Below are 22,754 nucleotides of genomic sequence, written 5' to 3' on the forward strand. Positions count from 1 at the left end.
GTGCTCCCAGCTCAGGGATCCTCTGCTCTGGTGAGAATGTGGGCAGTGGAATCAGACAGACCGGGCTTGGTCTGAATTCCGGCCCAACCACAGGTGTGTGGCTTTGCCAAGAAACCTCCCTGTGCCTCAGTTTCCTCAGCTAAAGTAGCAGCAGTGACTCCTTCCCTTGGGAATCCGGGCAGGTAAAGCACTTAGCACGAGGCTTAGTCCGAGGGAAGCACTGGACGGAGTGGCAAACCATTGATGGTACCTTCCAGGGAATCCCAACCTCCATCGGCCTCATTGTCGAGTCATTTGTCTCAATTTGGGTATAGAACATGCTGTCCTTAAAGTAAATAGTGACCTAGCTGCTGTGGCGCACACCTGTAATCCCAGTGGCTGGGGAGACCAAGGCAGGAGGATCAGGAGTTCAAAGCCAGCCTCAGCAACAGCAAGGTGCTAAGCAACTCAGTGAGACTAAATGAAACAGAAAATTGGGTTGGGGATGTGGCACAGTGGTTGAGTGCCCCTGAATTCAATCCCTGGTGCCAAAATAAACAAACAAACAAACAAAATAATTCAAAAGGGCTAGGGATGTAGCTCCGTGGTAGAGTGTTTGCCCAGCATGTATGAGGTGCTGGGTTCAATCCCCAGTACTGGAAAGGAAAAAAAAAAAAAAAGAATACCACTGATAAGTGAATGTGAGCTCCCTGAGAGAGCTCATCTTTTTTATACTTATTTTTTGGTTATAGTTGGACACAATCCCCTTATTTCATTTATTTATTTCTATGTGGTGCTGAGGATCAAACCCAGGGCCTTGCATATGCTAGGCGAGCACCCTACCGCTGAGCCACAACCCCAGACCCTAGAGCTCATCTTTACCTAAAACATTTTTGACATATACAAGGATTTTTCAGTGTTGTTTGACATAAGGAAACGTAACTGGACCCAACCTCAGTGTGTACCAGGAGAATGGATGAATGATGGTAGATTTGTTAAAATGCAATACTAACCCGCACAAATGACTGAACCACAGCTGCACATGTCAGCCTGGCTGGATCTCCACAGCATTTCACGGACCGGAAAAGAAAGCCATAGACGAACATATCCAGCATAATGCCATCGTCTATGTAGCGCTTGAATACATGCAAATCAGTGCCACACTGGGTGTGCACAGACATACCAGCAAAGAAGTGGGGGGTCAGATGATGTCAACCAAGGAGGGAGAGAGCGGAGCTGGGCGGGCTACAGGAGCTGTATCTCCAGGCTTGTTTTTGAGTCCTTGACTATGGAAAAGGAGGGGACTTGAGATGAGACCTTGTCTATCTCAGTCCTCAAGATGACCCTAAGCATGAAATGGTATAGCGACGGAGGCTCGGGATGGAGGGGGAAGTGCCACTTACCTGGCCTTTGGGATGCAGAGGTAGGAGCAGAACCCAGGTCTCCTGGCCCCCGCGGCCCTCCCTGCCCAGGAGGCTGCTTGGCACTGGCTGAGCTGCTAGTGGCGGTTTCAGGGGTGAAGGTGACTGGGTACAGGCAGAGCGGTGAGCTCTGTTAGGCTGGGCAAGGAAGGCAAGCTTGGTCCTCTGGCTGCAGGACTCAGCCCGCCCGCCTGGTAGGCACGTGGACCCAGGTCAAGGAAGGCTTCCTGCCCTCGGGTGGTGACCCGGACTCTCCTGGTGGTGAGGCAGAGGTCTAGTTCTGGAGCCAGGCCTTGAGCCTCCGGGCCTCCGGGCCTCCAATTCAGCTCCCTCCTGTTCCTGCATCTCTTCCTGGGCCTAGGGGATCTGGGGGCCCAGGCAGGAGGAAGTGTGTAGAGGGAGCCCCAGCTTCAAGGACACCCCAGGCTAAACCACAGACTCAATGCCTTCAGGGGAGCCCGGCTTGGTGGTGCGGGCCTGTAATCCCAGAGGCTCAGGAGGCCGAAGCAGGAGGATCACTAGTTCAAAGCCAGCCTTAGCACCTTAGCGAGGCCCTGAACAACTTAGTGAGACCCTGTCTCAAAATAAAGAATAAATTAAGCAGGCTGAGGATGTGGCTCTGTGGTTAGGTGCTGCTGGGTTCAACTCTACCCTCCCTTCCTCCCTCCCTCCCTTCCTTCCTTTCTTTTCTTTTTGTTTTTTTTTTTTTTTTTTTTTTATTTGAGAGAGAGAGAATTTTTTAATATTTATTTTTTAGTTTTCGGCGGACACAACACCTTTGTTTGTATGTGGTGCTGAGGATCGAACCCGGGCCGCACGCATGCCAGGCCAGCGTGCTACCGCATGAGCCACCTCCCCAGCCCCCTTTCTTTTCTTACTATCTCTTTCTTCCTTCTGGGGATTGAACCCAGGGGTGCTTTACCACTGAACTACATCCCCGGACCTTTTCTTATTTTTTTATTTTGAGACAGGGTCTTACTAAATTGCTGAGGCTGGCCTCCAACTTGCAATCTCTTGCCTCAGCCTCCCTAGTTACTGGGATTATAGGTATAGGCCACTGTGCTGGGTATTATATCCTTCTTCTTTTCCTTCCTTCACTTATCTTGCTAAGTGTCAGGTCCTGTGTTATGCACGGGGGAGACCAGGGTGAGGAGATAGCCCCTACTCTCCAGGGGCTCTGTGGCTGGAGTGGGAATTAGGCACGTAAATAAGCAGGCGCCGAACAAATGCTCACTACCTGTGTGAGTTGAGGAAAATGAAAACTCTCTGCTGTAGTTCAACGTGTCCCTAAAAAGTTCAAGTGTTGGAAGCTTCATCCCCAAATTTCTATGTTGATGGTATTAGGAGATGGGGCCTTTGGGGAAGTAATTAGGATTAGATGTCCCCATGATGGCAATAGTGGCTTTATAAGAAGAGGAAGAGAGTCCCAAGCTCACACCCTGGCCCTTGTACCCAGTGACGCTTCCCACCATGCAGCAGGCAGGCGCCCCCCAGATGCCAGCACCTTGATCTCGGACTTGCCAGTCTCCAGAACCCTAAGGAATGCATCTCTGTTCTTTTAAAATTACCTTTATTATAGTGGCAGAAAAGGGACTCAGACGCTAGCCAACACAAGGTGAGCACTGGAAAGGCTGCTAGAGACTGGCCCCTGTGGCCCAGGGAAGGGCTGTGACTTGCTCAAGGTCATAGGGTGGGTCAAGGGCATGACTAAAAATAGAATTGAGAATTGTCATCTCAATCAGGCTTTTTCTACAGCACCCAACCCTCCTTCCCTCCCTCCCTTCTTTCCTTCCTTTCTTCCTCTTTCAAGTTGACCACTGGGAAAGACTTCAAGTGTCCAGAAAAGTTGGTAGAGCAGTACCATGGCTCTTGGGAACCCCCATCAAATCCTCGCAGTGGTCGCTGGGGCCTCCTTCCCAGCCTGAGCCAGCTGCTGTCCTTATCTCTGGGACAAGTTTCTTTGTGGGCAGGAGCAGGTTTCAAAGGAAGCTTCGAGGTGCGTTTTGACACCAAACAATTCTGTGATTCTTTAACACCAACTCGCTGTCCACCAGTTGGATTTGTTTCTGCCACAATCCACCTGATGTTAGCCTACGTCTCACAAGACAAAGGACTCAGGCTCAGTCCCACAAGACTGGCCCCACTTCAGACACTTGGTCACAAGTCCTGTCCCGTACCACCAGCTAGGGATTGGAGGTTCTTATAACCTCCTCCTCAGAGGAGGAGCTGCTAGAACTCAGGAAAATTCTTCTGTTTACCAGCTCATTATAAAAGGTACAAATGATCAACCAGCCAGGCACAGGTGGCACACACCTGTGATCCCAGCGGCTCTGGAGGCCGAGGCAGGAGGAGCGTGTGTTCAAAGCCAGCCTCAGCAATTTAGCCAGGCCCTGAACAACGTAGGGAGACCCTGACTCACAATAAACAATAAAAAGGCCTGGGGATGTGGCTCAGTGGTAGAGCAACCCTGGGTTCAATCCCCAGTACCAAAAAATAAAAATAAAAAATAACTACTTGACATACTTAGGACAAGGTCTAGAAGGGTCCTCAGGGCACAATGTAGAGATTCCTGGGGGCCACTCTAGAGCATGACCTGGCATGGGCCTTAGAGACCATTCTGTGCCTCCCTCTCCTTTTTCCGTTGGGTAAACTGAGGCCCAGCTCACTCAGCTCCTAATACCAGAGTTGGGCCTAGACCTCGGTCTCTCTGAGAACAAGGTGTCAAGAGCCAGTGTGTAGGTACTTAACTGAGAGCCTGTTCCGTGCCTGGGGTCAGCCTGTGGGCGGGTATTCTTATTATCCTCGGTTTACAGAGGAGGGATTTGAGGCTCAGGGTATAACTTGCCGGAGATCCTGCGGCTGCCCCACCTGGGGTGAAGCAGAACTCAGTGCTCAATTCCTTCCTGGGAAAAACAAAAGCTTTTACCTCAGGAAGTGACTGGAAGGATCCAGTCACCCAAAGCACATTTACAGGAAGGACATCAGCTGAGGCATCTCGGTGGGGGTGGCCGCAGGAAGCTGGCTCCTTAGTAAGCCCAACAGCTTCCTTTCTAGGTGGGAAGGAAAGCCTTCCCGCCCAGGTCAGAATCAGGGAGTCGGGAACCACTTTTCTGGGTCCAACAGATAACTGGAAATGTGAGTTCTTATCAACATGCGGGAAATGGCCAAGTTTTCAGCATCAGTGGCCTGAGCGGGGGAGGCCTGTGGGGGTGGGAAGAACTAACAGGGAGAAGGGTCCCCAGTGCCCTTGACGGTGGAGGCCTGGGTCTGAGGAGAAAGGAGGCCAGGAGACATGAAGAGCGGAGTGATTGTCACATATTTGGGGTCAGCTGTTTTCCACTCTGTGCTGTTTCCTCCTCTAAGTGAACTCTGTCAAATAGCCGCCTGTCTGTGCTGCTCAGGTGCCCGCACAGGGGGACACAGTGGGCGCACTTGGGGCAGGGGTGTAACTTGGCACAGTGGGGCAGCAACAGGGGGCTGAGGACGGGTCCAGAAGCAGAGATTCTGAGTGACGTTGACCAGAGGCCGTGAGAGTCCCCTGGCCGGCTTCCTCTGAAATGCTGGGGAAGGCTCAGAATTCCCCATGGCCCCCAGGATGGAGATTTGAGCTGTTGTATTTGACTATTAAAGAAAAGGTTTACTGGGTGCAGTGGTGGCTGAGGCAGGAGGATCACAAGTTCAAGGTCAGCTTCAGCAACTCAGCAAGAAAAATAAAAAAATAAAAAGGATGTGGCTCCATGATAAAGTGCCCCTGAGTTCAATCTCCAGTACCACAAAAAATAGAATGAAATAAATAAATAAAGGAAAGATTGCCCTCCGAGGCGGGAGGGCCTGGGGAGCATCTGTTAGATGCCAAAAGCGCAACTGCTTAATAAATGGCAACCGCGATTGTGTCAGGGAGGCAGTAGAGCACAGAGGATAAGGGCAGACCTGAGCCAAAGTGTTTGGCTCAGAACTTGGGTTCTGTTCTTCCTTTAGGCAAGTTACTGCACCTCTGCCCTTCCCGTCTCTCACCAGCAAAAATGGGAGATGCTATGACCATTTAGCACGTAAGTTTGCAATGGGGAATAAATGAGTCAATGCATGTAAAGTGAAGACTGAGCGTAGCACCTGGTCACAGCCAGCATCTGTGGTTTTATGGATGACGAAACGGAGTTCAAAGAGGTGAACTTTGGGCCAGGGGCCCGTGGCTTCAGCAGTGAGCTGGTGAACCAGGTCTCAAACCAAGGTGTCCTGATTTGTCCTGTATGCAGATTCCTGGCTGTAAATGCTCCTGCTGTGGCTGGTTTCAAACCACCAACGGTTAAATCGCCAGCTCACTCAATTCCAGAATATTGAACAATTGAGTGCAGAGGACTCCAGCCAAGCTCAGTGGCAGTGTGGGCGTTGGTGGAGCGTTTAGAGCCAAACGTGGAACATGGAGCATTTTGCAAACCTTTGTTCTCGTGGACAGTCATCAAGTCAGCAATGTCCCCCTGAGCACCCTCCTGGCCCCCATCTTACCCAACAGGGGATCAAGGTTTGGAGAAACCTGGCTGCCTACCCCCCCGGGGGTACAGCACAGGCCGGTCACTTGCTGTCCTACCTCCTGTGGGCCCTGTCTGCTCTTGACAAGGCCACACAGACACCATCCTCCCATGCACCCTTGGAGGGAACTTCCCAGGCCCCACAAGTAGGGGAGCCCTGCGCCCTCCCAGGTTGGCGCTCTACCTCAGAAGGCCAGGGTGGCTTGACAGGAGGGCAGCTCTTGCTGGCTGGGCCTCCTGCCAAGCCACACCTGCCCAGTGCTCCTGAGCTCAGATCTGCCTCAGCTTGTTCTTGCCATCCAAGGGCTTGGGGAAGCACTGTTCTCGGCAGCATGTGAGTGGAGGGTCTTTATCCTTGAGGGTTTTGGGGGACACAGGCAGAAGTTGCAAGTGGGGGAGGGTCAGAAACTTGGCCCAGGCTGCTATGTATTAGTACCTGCAGGCAGGCTGGCTCAGTGCCAGGGAGGGGTCCAGGTGAGTCAAACTGCCATCACCTGGGGCTGGACACAGATGCCCTTTCAAACAGAGCAGGGGCCAACATTATGGTTTTTGGTTCCAGTTGTCCCTGGACTGAGCTGGGGGTCACTCGCCGGTGGCGGTGGCGGCTGAGCTGGGGTTGCTTCTGCATGCTGCCAAAGAACCCCGTGGCTGAAGGGACTAGGAGCGGGTTCTCCCCTCATCTCAGGGGGAGGGGAGAGACTTCTGAGTGGCAGGTAAGGAATTGCTGAGTCCCATATGTGCTAATAAGACAGGATCCTGATGTCTCTGGGGAAGGGGGGCTGCTCTCCACTCCGCACTCTGGGGAAACCGGAGAAATGACATGCCCTTGAAGGCTTTGTGCGAGGAAACTGGGAAGGAACCCCTGCTGGTCTTGGTGGGGAGGAGGATGTTGGTAGCACAGGGAGAGGGAGGGTCAGGTGAGAAAGGGGGTTGAGGCAGGATGAGGGACAACCTCCCCAAAGCTGGTTTGGCAATGGAGCTAAGAAACCAAAGTTGTAGATGGTCCAAGTGGGGCAGGGGGTGGGGGCTGTGGCTGGAGATGGTGCAGGGCGGGGTACCACACCCACCCAGGACATCCTGAGAGCCTGGCCCCCATCCTGCAGTTCTAGGGAGGGAGAGGCAGCTGAGTCTGGCCAGGGCGGGGAGGTAGGGGGCTCAGTGGGAGGAAGTGGGCTGGGAGGTGACAGCTGCCCACTTGTCCTAGGTCCCCCCTCCCATGCGGCTCCCATGTGGCTCCATTCACAGGGTCATTCACTAATCCCTTGCTGAATGGGAAGGGTGAGCCACCCTCTCCCTAGCTCAAGTGCTTGAGCCCAGAAGGTGGGGCTAATTCTGGGTTGCTGGGTGAGCGCAGCAAGCCTCTTGCCCTTTCTGAGCCTCCTCTGACCTTCTCAGGAAAACAACACCTACCCCTTGGGGGTGCTAGGAGGGTTAAAAACGAGGGAGTAGATAAGAAGGACCCAGAGGCAACAACGTCAGCTTCTAGGCACATGACAGTTGCTCCATCGGTGTCGGCTTCTTGAAGTGGGCCTGGGCAGATGGCTCCCTCCGTTTTCCCCCATCGCGTGTCCCCAGACTGAGAGTCAGCTGGACCTCAACAGGACCAATGTGGAGTTGGGATCCAGAAGGAGCCAACCCTCTCCCCACCAGGGAAGGGAGCTTTTAGTCTCCGTCCTTACTCTTGGCTCCCAGCCCCTTTTAGCTCTGAAAGGCTCTGCCCCCAACAGGCCTGCAGGCCCCTTGGAGCAGGAGATAGAGAGGGACTTTCCTCTGTCTCACAGGGACTCAGTTTGGCTTTCTGGGAAGACAGAGAAATAGTACATTCCTCCAGAAATAATCGTCCTCAAGCTATTTCCAGCAGCTCTTTAGTGCCCAGGCCAGAAATGGCTAGTGATCTCGATGCCTGGGTACTGTCAGGACAAACAGCCCAGAAGCCCAGCCCTCTCGCTGGCTGCCCGCCTGCCCGACCAGTCCCCAGCCCTGAGCTGAACCAGGCCCGGCTCAGGCCCCTGTTCCCTGTTCTTCTCCCAAAGCCCTTCAGATCCCTGCCGCTGTTCTCTCTTTGGCCACCATAACTCAGCCAGCCCAGGGCTAAAGGCCTTTCCCTTTAGTGACTCTGCGCTGATGCCATCCTGCCCGGAGCGGGGAGATCCTATACTAAGTGCTTTGTAATCCTGAATCTGGTCATTAAGAAAGATCATGGGCTGGGGCTGGGGCTCAGCGGTAGAGCGCTCGCCTAGCACATGTGAGGCCCTGGGTTGGATCCTCAGCACCACATAACAATAAAGAAAATAAAGGTATTGTGTCCAACTACAATTAAAAAAGAAAGAAATATGAGATAGGCCGCATGCGGTGGCACACACCTGTAATCCCAGTGGCTCAGGAGGCAGANGGAGGATCATGAGTTCAAATCCAGCCTCAGCCATTAATGAGGCCCCCAAGCAACCTAGTGAGACCCTGTCTCAAAATAAAAAAATAAAAAGGCTGAGGATGTAGCTCAGTGGTTAAGTGCCCCTGGTTCAATACATAGTATCCCCCCCAAAAAAAAACCCAAAACCCCAAAACCCCCAAAACCCCCAGGGTCCTCGGGCTTTCACTGGAACCTGCCACAAAGTAGGTGTTCAGCATGGGACTGTTGGCCACGTGGGGAGAGGTGAGAAGGGAGAAAGGAAGTTGCATTCATGCCCTTAAATGGGTCACCTAGAGGGACAGCACTTGAGGGACCCTGGGTAACTGTTGGCCGACCCAATGAGAAAAGAAGTCGGTGCTGACCGTAGCAAGCCCGAGTTATATTTGAACCAGCAGAAAACCTCCTGCCTCTCAGCACAATTAAGACGAGAAAAACAACAAGGAACCCTGGAAAACAGCCACCCCAGCCTCGTTTCAAAAATAGGACCCATCTGTCCTGGCAGGCTTAAAGTGGCTACTGGCCCGTGGGCAGGGGCCTGGCCAGGATGACCCCTGGAGGCCCCTCCCAGCGCTAGGATTCCATGATTCTATGACATGGCCAGCAGTCTGGAGTGGCAGCATGAGGGTATCCCCAGTGGAGAGCCAGAGGAGGTCTATGTCATCTACCTCCTAAGAGACAGAGTGAGAGGGGAGCGGGCCCTTGTCACAGATGGGCCCCGGCCAGCCAGGGGGAAGGGCCAGTCCTGTGGGAGTCAACCCTCAATCCTCTCCATTTTTTTTTTTTTTTTTTTAAGGAGCAGATGGGGTGGGGCTGGGCCGGGCAGGGAGGAGGCCTGAGTCTGGACATTCCACTCAGTACAGACTTGAAGGACAAGAGCAGCTGAGGCCGGGACCCGGGCAGGCAGCTGCTTTCTGAATGGGGTGGGCTCCGAGACAGCTGTGCTGGCGCTAGGCGCATGGACTCTCAGCATGAGCGGGCAGTCATGGGCAAGAGGGCCTGGAGCTCTCCTTCTGGCTAGGGTGTGGGTGGCGGTTAGTATTGAGGAGCCAAGGGACAATGGGGACAACAGGTACTACACTGCCCTTGTTAGGCGCAGGCCGAGCCCAGGGACAGGAGGTGGGTGAAGTGGACTGGGCATCTCTTTGGCCTGGCCAGGTCTTACCCTCCATGAATGGCCTATTTTGGGGCCAAGAGGAGTAGGAACCCCAAAGCCCCTTCCTCTGGTAGGTCAAGTGAGGAAATCCTATATGGTCCGAGAGCGGCAAGACCAAACAAATTGGCAGGTTCTGATCTCGCAAGCCCAGCCCCATGAGCAAACCTGCTCCACTGGACCCTCAACCCCACTTGAGTTTCCTGTAGTCAGGACAAACTTGGTTCCAGGATTAGCTAGTACCCTTCTCCCCCCCTCCCCCAGGGTCTCCCTGCCAGGGCTCCTGCGCAGGCCCGCAGAGTTGGTGTGGAGAAAACTCACGCTTAACAGATCGTCAGGGAGACCAAGGTCACCCTGGCAACATACCATTGTCTGTCGGGAGGCCATCAGACATCCCCTCGATGCTACCCTGGCCTTTACAAGCTGTGTGATCACAGGCTAGTCACATTACCTCTCTGAGCTTCAGTTTCTCCCATCTGTCAACTGGAACTAGAACACTGATATGTAGTGGGAATTAAATGAGTTGATCCGAGTAGGGCACAGGGTGAAGGGCCGGGTACACAGAGAATATCAAGGCTGAGACAGTTTTTTTTCAGTATTAGGAGGCATTGCATGGTCGATGGTAAGCTATTTGATAACACCTAAGGCCTGTCTCTGCTTGCAATTTCACTCGTTAGAGATTCTGTCCTTGGCCTTTGTGGTATCCTAGAGTTCCTGCTTCAAAGGTGGATGGAAATTTCAGAACGGGATCGAGAGCTAGAGAAAAGAGAAGATCCTGCCTCTGCTTTTCCTAGGAGGCCCTCTGGTCTCAGTCTTTCTGAGGATCTTGCCTTCCTCCCTCTCTCTCTCTCGCCCTTCTCTTGTACTTTCTGAGGAAAGGGGTATTGGTCTTCCAGCTTGAAGAAATCCCTGAGCCTGTGGGGAGGAGAGGGAGAGGGATCAGGGCAGTGCTGGACGTCTGGGGACAGAGAGAACTCCTAGAGAGAGAGTCTGGAGGGAGGTGGGAGGGAATCCAGGTGAGCTGACCCAACTCTCTCCTCTCCAGGTCCAGGTAAGCAACCTCCAGGTGCGGCCACAGCTCAGTCACAAATTTGATCCCCCCCCAGCCAAAGTGATGTCTGGCCGCCCAGAGAGCAGATCCAACTCTTGCAGTAGCCGTTCAAATAATCCCAACAACCCGTCCTTGCCGGCTCGAACTCCAGGCTGGACCCAAGGCTCTGGCTCCAACGACGCCAACGACGTCAAGGGCTCCCGCGTCCGCAACCCTAGTGGCTCAGACTTCAGCTCCTGCAGCAGCCACTCAGAGCCTTCGTTGGGTGTCAACTCCCCCAAACTCCTCAAGGGCAGAGTGTGCATGGGCCGGCCCTACAACTCCAAGTGCGTGGAGTCAAGTCAATTGGAAAAAGGCTCCAAGGTGGCCAGGAAGACCTCTTATCATCCCTCTGAGGGCAGCCCCAACTGCTTGCTCTGCTCAGAACGGCCTTTGGGCCCCACCGGCTCCAGCTTCTTGGACCAGCTCATCAAAGGCATCAACTACCTGGACCGATCTACCAACGCCTTCTACAGCAACTGCCCCAAAACGCTGAGCCTGCCGCGGCTTGCTGCCAGCTACCTGGAACGAGCTGCCAACTCCTTCTACCTGGACCACATGGAACGCACTTCATCCCGAAGTTACTCCGCCCCCAGCGGCAGCCTGCACGCCAGGGACGGCTCCAAACACAGCACCTGCACGGTGTCATCCACTAGGGGCGCCAACGAGCTGCAGTGTCTGGCCCGCTCCACCAACCAGAGCTGTCCCCACCAGCATCATGGCCTCAACTTGACTTCCATGCGGCAGAGGCCAGGCATCAAGCTGCCTGAGCTCCCCTTGTTTGGCAATGGGCTTTTCTCCTTAGATCGTCTGCCCAAGTTCTGGGAAGCCATCTGCTCTGGCTGGAGTGCCCCTGAGCCCGTCTCCAAACCCTCCAACTGGTGGTAAGGTTGACATCAGCCAGCGGCGGGCACACTTCCGTCACGCTGGAGTTGTGGAAAATAAATTGTCTGTGGCAAAATGCTCCTTCCAAGGCTCTGTTGGGGGAAATGACCATTTAGACTGGGGCTATGAATTCAAGGGTGGGTCTCTTGGCACAGTCAAGTAAAAATGAGTGAATTGGGCCGGCAGTGGCAGGGAGTGGCAGAGACTATGGCTGAGTGGGCAAGGACCGCTTGGTCTATACCTGGCTCTGAAGTGGGCCGTTGCCTTCACAAAAGAAGCTGGAATGTGATTTTCATTCTTATTTATTTTTTGACACAGAGTCTTGCTGGGTTGCTTAGACTGACCTCCAACTCCAGGGCTGAAGGGATTCTCCTTTCTTGGCCTCCCAAGTAGCTGGGATCACAGGTGTGCACCCCACACCTGGCTCTGGGATCTGATTTTATGTTACCCACAAATTTTAAAATGGTAGGATACTCTGTGGGCTCAACAAACATGTTCGCAGGCAGAGTGAGAAGCCCACAGGTCTCAGGAGTCTCAGCCCTTATATCTTGAATGGGTCCCTGACTCTCTTGGAGATGCTCACATCCAAAATGGTCCAATTTCCCCCAGTTAAAGGGTAAGACCCTCACTTGGGGCACTGCTCGGGAGGTTGCCAGCACCTAGCTCCTTTCTGGCTTTCAATTGGGGTCATTTCTTAATGTTGGCTGAGGGCCTTGAGTCCAATAGGAGCCCAGGAATGCCAACTGCTGTTATCCTGAGGATGTTGACAGTACTTCACTCAATGAATGCTTCATAGCTAATAATTTAATGACACCCTATTTATTATGCTCTTTATGTGTGCCAGGCATTGTTTTAAGGGCTTTGTATGTAAGGGAGATTCTGAAGCCTCCCTTAGCCTCAGTTTCCCCATGAGAGGAAACGGGCCAGCTAGCTGTTCATTACCAATTCCTATTCATTCTCTTCTCTTTTCAGGCTGGCTGCTTTTTAGCACTGTCCCACGTGAGCAGAAATGTAGACAGTGATTACAAAAAGAACGATAAACACTCATAGAGCCCTTGTTATGTGGCAGGAACTGTTCTAAGCACTTTATGCACATTTAGTCTCTTCAAGATGTGATTTTGGTGACTGGGACCAAGGGTAGACCCAGAGAAGAACTTTCTGATCGTTCGTGTGAGAGGCGCTGAAGAGGAGCCTGGGGTGGCCATGGGTGGGAGGATAGGCCTTGCTGGGAACTCTCTGGAGAGAGCGGTTCTGTCTGAGGCTGGAGGGTCAGGAGAAGGTGGTCCCCTTTTCTCACTTTTGCGGGTTTCTTGCTCTCTTCCCTGGGCCACTGAGAATTCAGAGACCTGAGTAATTCAGGAGTTGGGAAACCAGGCCCACAAGGTCCCCAGCTGCCCAGTCCTGCTAACTGAGGGACTCAGGAGACAAGGATTCCAGCCCAGCTCTCTGCTGGTCTGCCCCGAGACCCTGACCACCTGGCTCCCTCTCCACGCCCTTTCCCCTCTGAGCCTGGATGGAGTAGCTTTGAGGCTCCCAGAGCGCCCTCTGGACTCTGATGTTTCTGAGGCCAGGCCTGGAGACTCCCAAGCTGAGATGGAGAGTGTCCACACAAGAACCCAGGCTCCCAAGCCGCCTTCCAGTGTGCCCCTGTCTGTTTCAGGCCTTGGAGTCCGTTTCTGAGTGGTCTAACTTCAGACCCAGGCCCTGCTGCAGGGGCCCTTCTGTCTCCTTGGCAACAGGAAGGCCAACGGCAGCTCAGTGTGGAAGGGCCCTGAGATAATGCAGAACCTGGAGGCCCACAAGGTTCTTTGGTGCTTGAAGGCAGTGGCCTGCCGTGGCCCAGCCCCTATGGCCAAGCAGAGAAGGGGACAGACCTGAGTATCTCCCTGGGGCAGGAGGAAGGAAGAGGGCAGCGAACCCCGGTCCACTGAATCCCCTCCACTTGTATGCCATCTCTGGAGGGCAAGGGAGATCCTTCCGTGGGCCAAAGCTCAGCACTGAGCAAACACCTCCTCTGTCTCCTGCTTTACCTTTTCTCCCCAGGAAAAGACTGCGGCTTAGTTTGATGGAACCCCAGTAGTCTCAACTCCCAAGGCGAACATTCATATGGATTGTTAGAATCCACTTTGAACTGACCATGGTGGCACACACCTGTGAGCCCAGCAACTTGGGAGAATGAGGCAGGAGGATCTCGAGCTCAAGGCTGGCTTGGGCAGCTTCATGAGATCCTGCCTCAGCCATAAGAAGAACTGGAGATGAGCCCAGTGGCAGAGGGCTCTTGGGCTCAATAACCAATACACCCTCTGCATCCCCCCATCCCCCCCAAAAAATCCATATGGTCTAACTTTGAGATAGTTCAGGACACTAAAGCGTCCTGATTCTCAAACCCTTCGGCTGCTTGAAACATCCCCTTCGTGCTCCAGGTCTGTTTGTTTGGCTTCCAGGCATGAGGCCAACTCTCGGTGACTCTCCCACCAAGACACTTATTTCCAAAATGGTCCTATTTCCCCTAGTTTTAGAGTGTAGGACTCCCCAATTGGACACTGCTCTTGAGGTGACCAGTATCTAGTTCCCTTCTGGCTTTCGATAGAGGTCACTTTTTATATCAACATTGGCTCAGGGCCTTGTGTCCAATAGGTGCCCAGTAATGCTAACTGCTGTTATCCTGAGGATGGCTATAGGTCAATGAATGCTCCATAGCTAATAATGTCAACGATGCCCCACTTACGAAGCTCTTAACTGTGTGCCAGGCATTGTTTCAAGTGCTTTGTGTCTATTCACTCATTTAATCCTCCTAACTATTGTCCTTATTTTACAGATGAGGGAGCGGGCACAGAGAGGTCAGGTATACCTGATTATGAGAAAGTCCACAGAACATGGTGGCTTTAAGCAATATGGTTGGATCGGGTGTGGTCCCCCCCATCCCAGCGGCTTGGGAGGCTGAGATAGGAGGATAGCAAGTTCGAGACCAGCCTCAGCAACTTAGTGAGGCCCTAAGCAACTCCGTGAGAACCTTGCTTCTAAATAAAATATAAAAAGGGGGTAGGGATGTGGTTCCATAGTTAAGCACCCTAGGTTCAATTCTGGGGACAAAATAATTCATTTTAAAAAATGATAAATATGGTCGGCATTGTCATTATAGAGGACTGCATGCAGACTGGGTACTCAACAATGATCGATCATAAGATCACAAGAAACTATTTCTTTTTTTAATGCTTTTATTGGTGCATTACAGTTACACATAATAGCGGGGTTCATTTTGACATCATCAGACATCATGCGTGGAATACCTTGTTTCATTTCAGTCTAAGGATTTCCTTTTTCCCTCCCCTCTTCCCTCTGACTGTTCCCCTTTCTCTTCTCTACTGGTCTTCTTTCTATTTATTCCTTTATTTTTTTAAGTGGGTGCTTTGTAGGTATAATACATAAAGGCGGGATATACTGGGGCATATTCATATTCGCACATAGCGTGATTTTCTCCATTTCAGTCCGCAGTTCTGCCCTTTCCTGTCCCTCCTCCCTCCCAGATCATGACATCTGGAAACTCGTGGGTGCTCCACAGGGGCACAGGTGAGAGCTCAACCGATAGCAGAGGTCAGTCTAGGACCTGCTGCTCAGTAGATGCTCCCATGGGATTCACCCATTGATTGGGCATTGGATCATGCCCAGTAGGGACCACACAGTCTCTGCCCTTGCCCCAAGCTGCTATGGGGGATGGGTACTCACCGTTCATTCTCAAATCCTTACTGTCCAGAGAAGATAAGCCTGGGAGCTAAAGAAGTGCAGAGGCCCCCAGGTCCTCACTCACCACACAGGGGCTGTGTAAACAGGATGCAGCACGCTGGCTAGGAACAATGGGGCAGCCTGCTCTGCGGGGTCCCTTGTGTATAGAGGTGGCCTAGGTGTCCTGTGAGCAGAGGTGGCAGGAAAGTCCTTTGGCGTCTGCAGAGGCACACCATGGCACTCACCCTGTGCCCTGCTTAAACATAGGCTCCCAACCCCTCCACCCTCCCAGGCTGTCTCCCTAGCCCATTTTGCTCTGGGGAGAGGGTATCTGGCCCAAACCCCTGCCATCGGCAAGTGGCAGAGCTGGGATCCAAGCCCAGGCCTGACCCTCAGTCAACGCCCTTTCCATCTGAAGTGAGGTTTCTTAATATTTATTGAATGAATTTCAAGAGAAAGGGGTAAATCTTGGCCTCCAAAATAATCAGTAAATTAGACAAAGCAAGGGTGGTGTTTCACTCTGGGGTTTGGATCCTTCCTCAATACCAGTGCTCTCAGCAGGCAGGTAAACCCCAAACAGCACTTAAAGGTCACCGGGGTCTCTATTGCCTGATCCATTGGCCCAACTGCCCAACTGCCCAGTCATTTCGTATCACTTGGCACGGAGCCATGATACTGAAATTTCTTTTGTATTAAAAAGAAAGAAAACATCACACCCACATGTGGCCCTTTCTAAAGGATAACTTGATATCACTGTTTTACAATTCTAGAAAAACAAAGGTAACTTTTTTTTGTGGCAGTGGAGATAGAACCCAGGGCCACCAACGCTACATCCCCAGATTCTTTTATTTATTTATTTATTTTTATTTTGAGACTGGGTCTCAATGGATTGCTGAGGCTAAGCCTCAAAGTTATGATCCTCCTGCCTCAGCCTCCTGAGTAGCTGGGATTACAGGTGAGCATCATCACCACACCCATCCAGCTTTTTGAACCACCCCAGGTTCAGGTTCATCCCCAACCTTCCCTCTGAGCCTCAGCCCACCCCATCCCTCACCCATCTCATCCCTGATGGTCTGCACGTCGCTGGTCCTGCTTATTCTACAGAGGAAGCAGAGACCTAGGAGTGGGCAGCCCCCCAAGCTGCGTGCACACTGCCTTCTTTAGTTGAAATCTGCACAGAAGCAGAAAAGCCTCAGTGTGTGCTGGGCTGAGTGGGTCCCACCATTTTTGGCAATCTCCTCCACTGGCTCCTAGGCCCCTCCCAATGGGGCAGGAATTTCTGGTGAACAATTGAACAAAGCCGGGAACTTGGAGGGAGAAGGCACAGGACATTCCAAAAGGATTTCTCTCAGCTCCAAAAGTCAACAGGCGGGAACAGGGTAGAAGGCTCACGGGCTGGTAAAGAAAATCACGAGAAAGACGGAAAGTCTGCCCAGGAGGAAGGGCAGAGCAGCTGGAGGAAGGAACAGGGGCCCCGGGGTCAAGAGGCCCAGGGGGAGGCCTCTCTTGGCCACTCGTGTCCCTGCAGAGGCCTCTCCACCTCCGCCGCCTCAAAAACTGAGGGAGCTACAAAAATAAACACATGCCGTGCTGTTCCCAGCCGAGCAACCGCTGGTTGATAACAAAGACCTGGAAACAGCCCAAATAGCCACCGGCAGGAGATGGTTAATGAAGTATGGTGTGTCAAGGACATAATACCAAATAATTATTAGAAATATGACGTGCAAGGGCAGTGTGAACGTGAATCAACGTGGCCGGTCACGAGCAGTCACCCTCTGCAACGCAGAGCTCGCACCAGAACCGCAACCCACACACGGCTCCCCACGTGGGGCAGGAGTCCCTGAGAAAGAAGAATGTCAAATGGGTCAAACTGCTCGCTCGCTGGGGGACACAGCTGATTGACACCCACTCGGGGGGTCGGGCCAGCTCCTTATCTCAGACTGGCGAAAACAGTTTAGGGACGGGCACTGGCCCAGGAATCCCTGTTTAATTAGGCCTGGTCTTGACCCAGAGCTGGGTTTAGGGAAACCGTGTTAAGTGAGGCAAGCAGGAGGCGAAATCACCGTGTTCCCTGATGGGGTAGAATGCACATGTCCCCCTGGAGGAAGGGAGAGAAAGGAACGTTCTGGAGCTCCAACTGCAGCCCTGCTCAGAGCTCCTCTGGGCTGGAGCAGGGGCTTCTGGGCAGGAACGCGGGGGCCTATGTGGAGCCACAGAATTCCAGCCTGGCTGGAGAGGGGTGGGGGTGGGGTGGCACTAGTGACAAGTTCAAATTATAAGGACCATTTATGGTCAGCTCAGGATCCAGTCTCTGGGGCAGCATCTGCCAAGTGTGTTAGGAGAAACGCCAGGTCTGCGAGAAGTTCAAGGGCTTCCCCTCAACACTGGGGGCCTGGCCTCCAGACATGGAGGGAGCGGTGGATGGGTGATTCCGCTGGAGGCCTGGTCAGACACGTTAGTGTAGAAGAGACCCCTGAGATGGGCAAAGTATGGGAAGAAGAGCAGGGTTCCCAAACTCCTTTGACCAGAGAACCCCCGTTCCAAGGAGCCCTTCAGGGGGAGGGCGAGGTGCAGTGTGGGAACCCTGGGTCTCAAGGTAGGAGCTCGGTAGGAAAGCCACTGGCGCTGGGACAACATCAGGAAGGGGCCAGTTCTAGGGCCACATTCAGAAGTCCCACACTGCTGTCCAAGCAAGGGGGGACACCAAGGTCAACACGTGGATTGAGTTTGAGAATGTGGATTCTACAATCAGGGGGTGATCCCTGGTTCTACCTCTTACTGACTGCATGACCCCCCCCAGAGGCCGCTCACCCTTGGGCCTCAGTGTGGTCACCTGGGAAAGGGGACAGTAAACATACACACTTGCTTACCACCAGGACTGTGGTGGGATCAAATGAGAGTCAACGTCAACGGATCAGTAAAGGGGGCTCATCTTGGCCTCAAGTGCAACCCAGAAGAGGAACGCGAACCAACTTGTTCTTTCAGCCAAGTGAAAATGACCCGAGTGCCAACTCTGTGCCAGGCGTGGTGCTCTTCCCCAGGGATGTGACTGGGACTGAGACACGCATGTCCTCTGCCTTCAGCAGGCCTTGTCTGGTGAGCGCCTTCCAGGTGGTCAAGACTGTCAATGTTTTGTGGGTTTTTTGGTTTTTTTTTAAATTTTATTCTAATTTGTTACCTGTGACAGCAGAATGCATTACAATTCACATTACGCATGTAGAGCACAAGTGTTCATCTCGCTGCTTGTGTACAAAGTGTATCCACCCCATCCTGTCTTCTTCGTACATGTACTTAGGGTGGGGATGTCCATCTCATTCCTCCGTCTTTTTTACCCCTTGCCCCCTCCCTCCTGCTCCTTCCCCTTTGCCCTATCTACAGTTTGTCTAATCTTCCCACGCTTCCCCTCCCAACCCCACTGTGCATCAGCCTCCTTGTAATGGAACAGACACTTATCAGAAGGTGATATGCAATCAATCATCAAATATATGAAAAAATGCCTCATCATCTCTAGCAACTAGAGAAATGCAGATCAAAACCACTCTAAGATTTCATCTCACTCCAGTCAGAATGGCAGCTATTATGAAGACAAACACATTAAGTGTTGGTGAGGATGTGGGGGGAAAGGCACACTCATACACTGCTGGTGGGACTGCAAATTGGTGCAGCCAATATGGAAAGCAGTATGGAGATTCCTTGGAAAACTGGGAATGGAACCACCATTTGACTCAGCCATGTGATTCCTCTGTCTATACCCAAAGGACTTAAAAGCAGCATACTCCAGGGACACAGCCACATCAATGTGTATTACAGCACAATACACAATAGCTAAACTATGGGACCAAACTAGATGCCCCTCAGTAGATGAATGGACAAAGAAAATGTGATATATATAGACAATAGAATATAACTCAGCAATGAAAGAGAATGAAATCACGGCATTTGCAGGTAAATGGATGAAGTTGGAGAAGATAATGCTAAGTGAAGTTAGCCAATCCCCAAAAAACAAATGCCAAATGTTTTCTCTAAGATTGTCAGTGTTGAGAAAGAGGTCAAGCATGGTGGCACACTCCTGTAATCCCAGCAACTAGGGAGGCTGAGGCAGGAGGATTCCAATTCGAGGCCAGCCTTAGCAATTTGGCACGACCCTCTGCAAAGCAGAAACCCCTACAGGAGAGTAGAGAAGGGAGGCGGGTGTTGGGAAAAAGCTGTATAGGAGAAGGAAGTGCAGTGGGAAGCCCGGGCTGGGGAAGGGAGGAGCTGGAGAGGTGGGGGTCCCTTCCTCCCCCCTCTCCCAACACTCACCGAGTCCTCACCTCTTCCTCCTCTCCTCCAGCCCCATCTCCTTGTTTCCTCTCCCCGATTCCAAATCTCTTTTTTCACGTCAGTTTCTGGTTCCCTAACAAACCCAAGGACAGACTTTGCCAACATCTGCTTTTTCCCCACAGGCACGGTACCCCTTTTGCTGGTAGCTGTTTACTTTATTTTTTTTTTGTACTGGGGATTAAATCCAGGGGTGCTTTACCACTGAGCTACATCTCCGGTCCTTTTTATTTTTGAGACAGGAATTCGCTAAATTGTTTAGGGCCCTCCTAAGTGCTCAGGCTGGCCCGGGTTGCTGGGATTACAGATGTGCACCACAGCGCCTGACCGGAGCTGTTTACTTCCATTATCTAGAGAGCGTAGGGCCACAGGTAGCCCATACAGTGCCTTTGTTCACATTATCAAAAGGTACCCTTTGTGGGAAGATATAGCCTCCCAGCAGGCGCAACACGGCTCCTATTTACACATTAGGACGCATACCTTTGTCTAGTGAACAACCTGCCCAACTGTCCCCTGAAGCCTTGAATGAATGAACAAAGGAATGTGAGTAAGATGAGTGAGAAGCCCTGAGGCAACAAAAAGATTTGGAGTAGGAATGAAAGCGAGGAGAAGCTGGATCCTGTGAGTTTTGGAGTGGCAGACACACAGGTGAGCCACAAACTCTGGCTGCTGATTCCAAAAGGCCCCAGTTCCTAATTCTCTGAAGGCAGGTTGTTTATCTATCTGAACTCCTGTGGTCCCTCCTTACTAAGGAACCTTGTGTGAGACTTTTTTGTTTCAGTCCCCAAGAGTGCGACAAATACCCTGAGCTTTAAGCACATCCAGTAGTGGTCATGTGTGCGCCCTGGAGGCTCAGCAGAGCCTAGAGGCTCAGTCCCTGCTGCTCTTCTAAGTCCTGAGAGGAGACAGGCCCTAGACAGCAACAGAGAGCATTTACCAAAGATGCTGAAGATTGCAAAATAAAACAGAGCCAGCCAAATCCCTCAGTGGGAAACACAGGATGCAGGATAAACAGGGGGATGAGGGATCCTCGGGTGGGGTCTCTGGAAGACTCTGGACAGCCCATATCTTCCTTCTCCCTGGGTCAACCCAGCTCCTTCCAGGCCCTGGTCAGCTTTCCCATCTCTTCCCCACACTCTAGGAAGTAAGACTTTCAGCGCTGGGCTGGTCTTCACCAAACATCTACAAAGGGTTGCTTGTTCCCCCTTCCTCTTTGCTCATGAGCGAATCATGCAAGAAGCCAACTCTCTGGGACCTAAAGGGCCTGAGGTAGGGAACAGACACGGAGGCAGCTCATGAAATGGGATTTGTTACGGATGCTGACCCTTCCCACACAGGCAAAGCCCTGGAAAAATCCTGCCACCAGGTTGGCCACCTGCCAACGCTGAAGTCAGTGGAGTTTTGAAGCCTTCCTCATCCATCAGGGAGTTCCTGAGACGAACAAGGCTGTACTGCCCATCAGACCGGAGATCCCTGGGGTGGGGGCCACATCTCACCACCAGACTGGGGGCAGCACACTGGGTGCAGAGGCTGCTCCACTGCCACCAGCCTGGAGCTGCCGAGGGCAGCCTTGCCGGTCTCTCATCAGGTTGGGCAGACACCTAGAAATAATAAGTATGGATACTGCCTATTAGATGCCTGAAACTTTTTTAAAATTAAAAATTAATTCATCTTAAGCCTCATAACACATATATTCTAAAATGGACCATTAAGAAGTCAAACTTTTTTAAAAAATATTTTTAGTTGTAGATGTTCATAATACCTTTATTTGGTTAATTTAGGTTTTTTTTTTTTTTTTGGTACCGGGGATGATTGAACTCAGGGGCACTTGGCCACTGAGCCACATCCCAAGCACTCTCTATATTTTATTTAGAGATAGAGGCTCACTGAGTTGCTTTAGCACCTTGCTACTGCTGAGGCTGGCTTTGAACTCACAATCCTCCTGTCTCAGCCTCCAGAGCTGCTGGGTAATTTCATTTTTTTATGCAGTGCTAGGGATCTAACCCAGTGCCTCACGCATGCTAGGCAAGCGCTCTTCCACTGAGCTACAGCCCCAGCCCAAAAAGTCAATCTTATTCTCACTTTCTACATGAGGAAACTGACTTGAGGGCAGAACCATGAGCTCAGGATTGGACAGGTGGACGGTGGAGGCAGGGGGCTCCATCAGGCTGAGAACAACATGAGGAGGGGCTGTGTCCAGCTCACCCTCTCCATCAAATTAGGGTCCGCTGAGGGCCAGGATCAGGCATTCCTTCCCTGCCTGTCTCATCTTCTGGTCTGGAGCAGAGGCAGACCTTATTCGGTGCTCTGCTCCGAGTCTGGGCCGGGGCCAGGGTTGACCAAACACTCTGGATGTGGTTTTTGCTCTTCACAGTTCTAAGCTGATCTCCCAGAAATGTGCCCACAAGGCAGAGAAGAGCCCCCCCTTTTTTGGAGATGGGGCATCTATTTGGGATGGGTGTCAGAACACCACTGTTTTTTCAATCCCCTAAGTGTCTAGACGGGAGTCCCCAGAATGCCTGGGAGCCTGCAGGTCCCTATCACAGGGAACACGCCTTCCGGAGCCCGCCTGGTGCCACCCACTTAACAGGGCATTTCCTCCTGTCCACAGTGCACCTCAGTCCTGGCTGCAAACCCTGCCAGGAGTCTCTGGAACCTAGCAACTCATAGGAAACAATGGAAACTTCAGTTTTTATTCTCCTCCCTCTATCATTACTCAAAAGGTTTTCCTGAAAGCCACACCTACCCCACCCCCGCCCCCACACACCGAGTTCTCTTTAGGCATCACTCTGGCGCTGTCTGGAAAGTTTCAGGCAGAGGGGGCCCGGGCTAGGCCGTGGACAGGCCCCCTGGCTGGTGGTGGGCTGTCTGTGGGGCTGCGGCAGAGGTGGATCACCCGCTTACAGCCCGAGCATCTGCGATGGGGGCTGTGGTGTGAGCCACTCGGTGTCTGGGCCCTGGGGTGTGAGCTGGTGTCTTTGGCACTGGGCTGTGATTTATGTGAATCAAACTTGGTCTGTGAGTGATTCCGGTGGAAAAAATGGTGCGAGGAAAGGAGGGTGATTCAATTCAGCATTAAGCGCCCACTGCGAGTCACCGCAGTATTTAGTGTGAGAAAGTGGAAAAAAAAAAAACAAAACACCAAAAAACAAAAAAACACACATACAGGCTGGTGGTAAGGGTGCGACAAGTGACATGGGCCTGCGTGTGAAATGTGAGTGTGAGAGGAATCTGTGTGTGAGATACATCC

General features: G+C 52.3%; 1 protein-coding gene across 1 annotated transcript; it reads left to right on the forward strand.

Moving 5' to 3' along the window:
* The first annotated feature begins 10,542 nt into the window (after window positions 1–10,542).
* On the forward strand, window positions 10,543–11,508 carry LOC107141563. The gene has a single exon (XM_015484793.2). The coding sequence runs from the start codon at window positions 10,601–10,603 to the stop codon at window positions 11,462–11,464; it is 864 nt and encodes a 287-aa protein (XP_015340279.1). The 5' UTR covers window positions 10,543–10,600; the 3' UTR covers window positions 11,465–11,508.
* The last annotated feature ends 11,246 nt before the right edge of the window (window positions 11,509–22,754 follow it).

The sequence above is a fragment of the Marmota marmota genome, unplaced genomic scaffold, assembly GCF_001458135.2.
Source record: "Marmota marmota marmota unplaced genomic scaffold, marMar, whole genome shotgun sequence".
Taxonomy (NCBI): domain Eukaryota; kingdom Metazoa; phylum Chordata; class Mammalia; order Rodentia; family Sciuridae; genus Marmota; species Marmota marmota.

Excerpts from the sequence above, each read along its gene's own strand:
- LOC107141563 (XM_015484793.2), top strand. The coding sequence starts at position 10,601 with ATGTCTGGCCGCCCAGAGAGCAGATCCAACTCTTGCAGTAGCCGTTCA.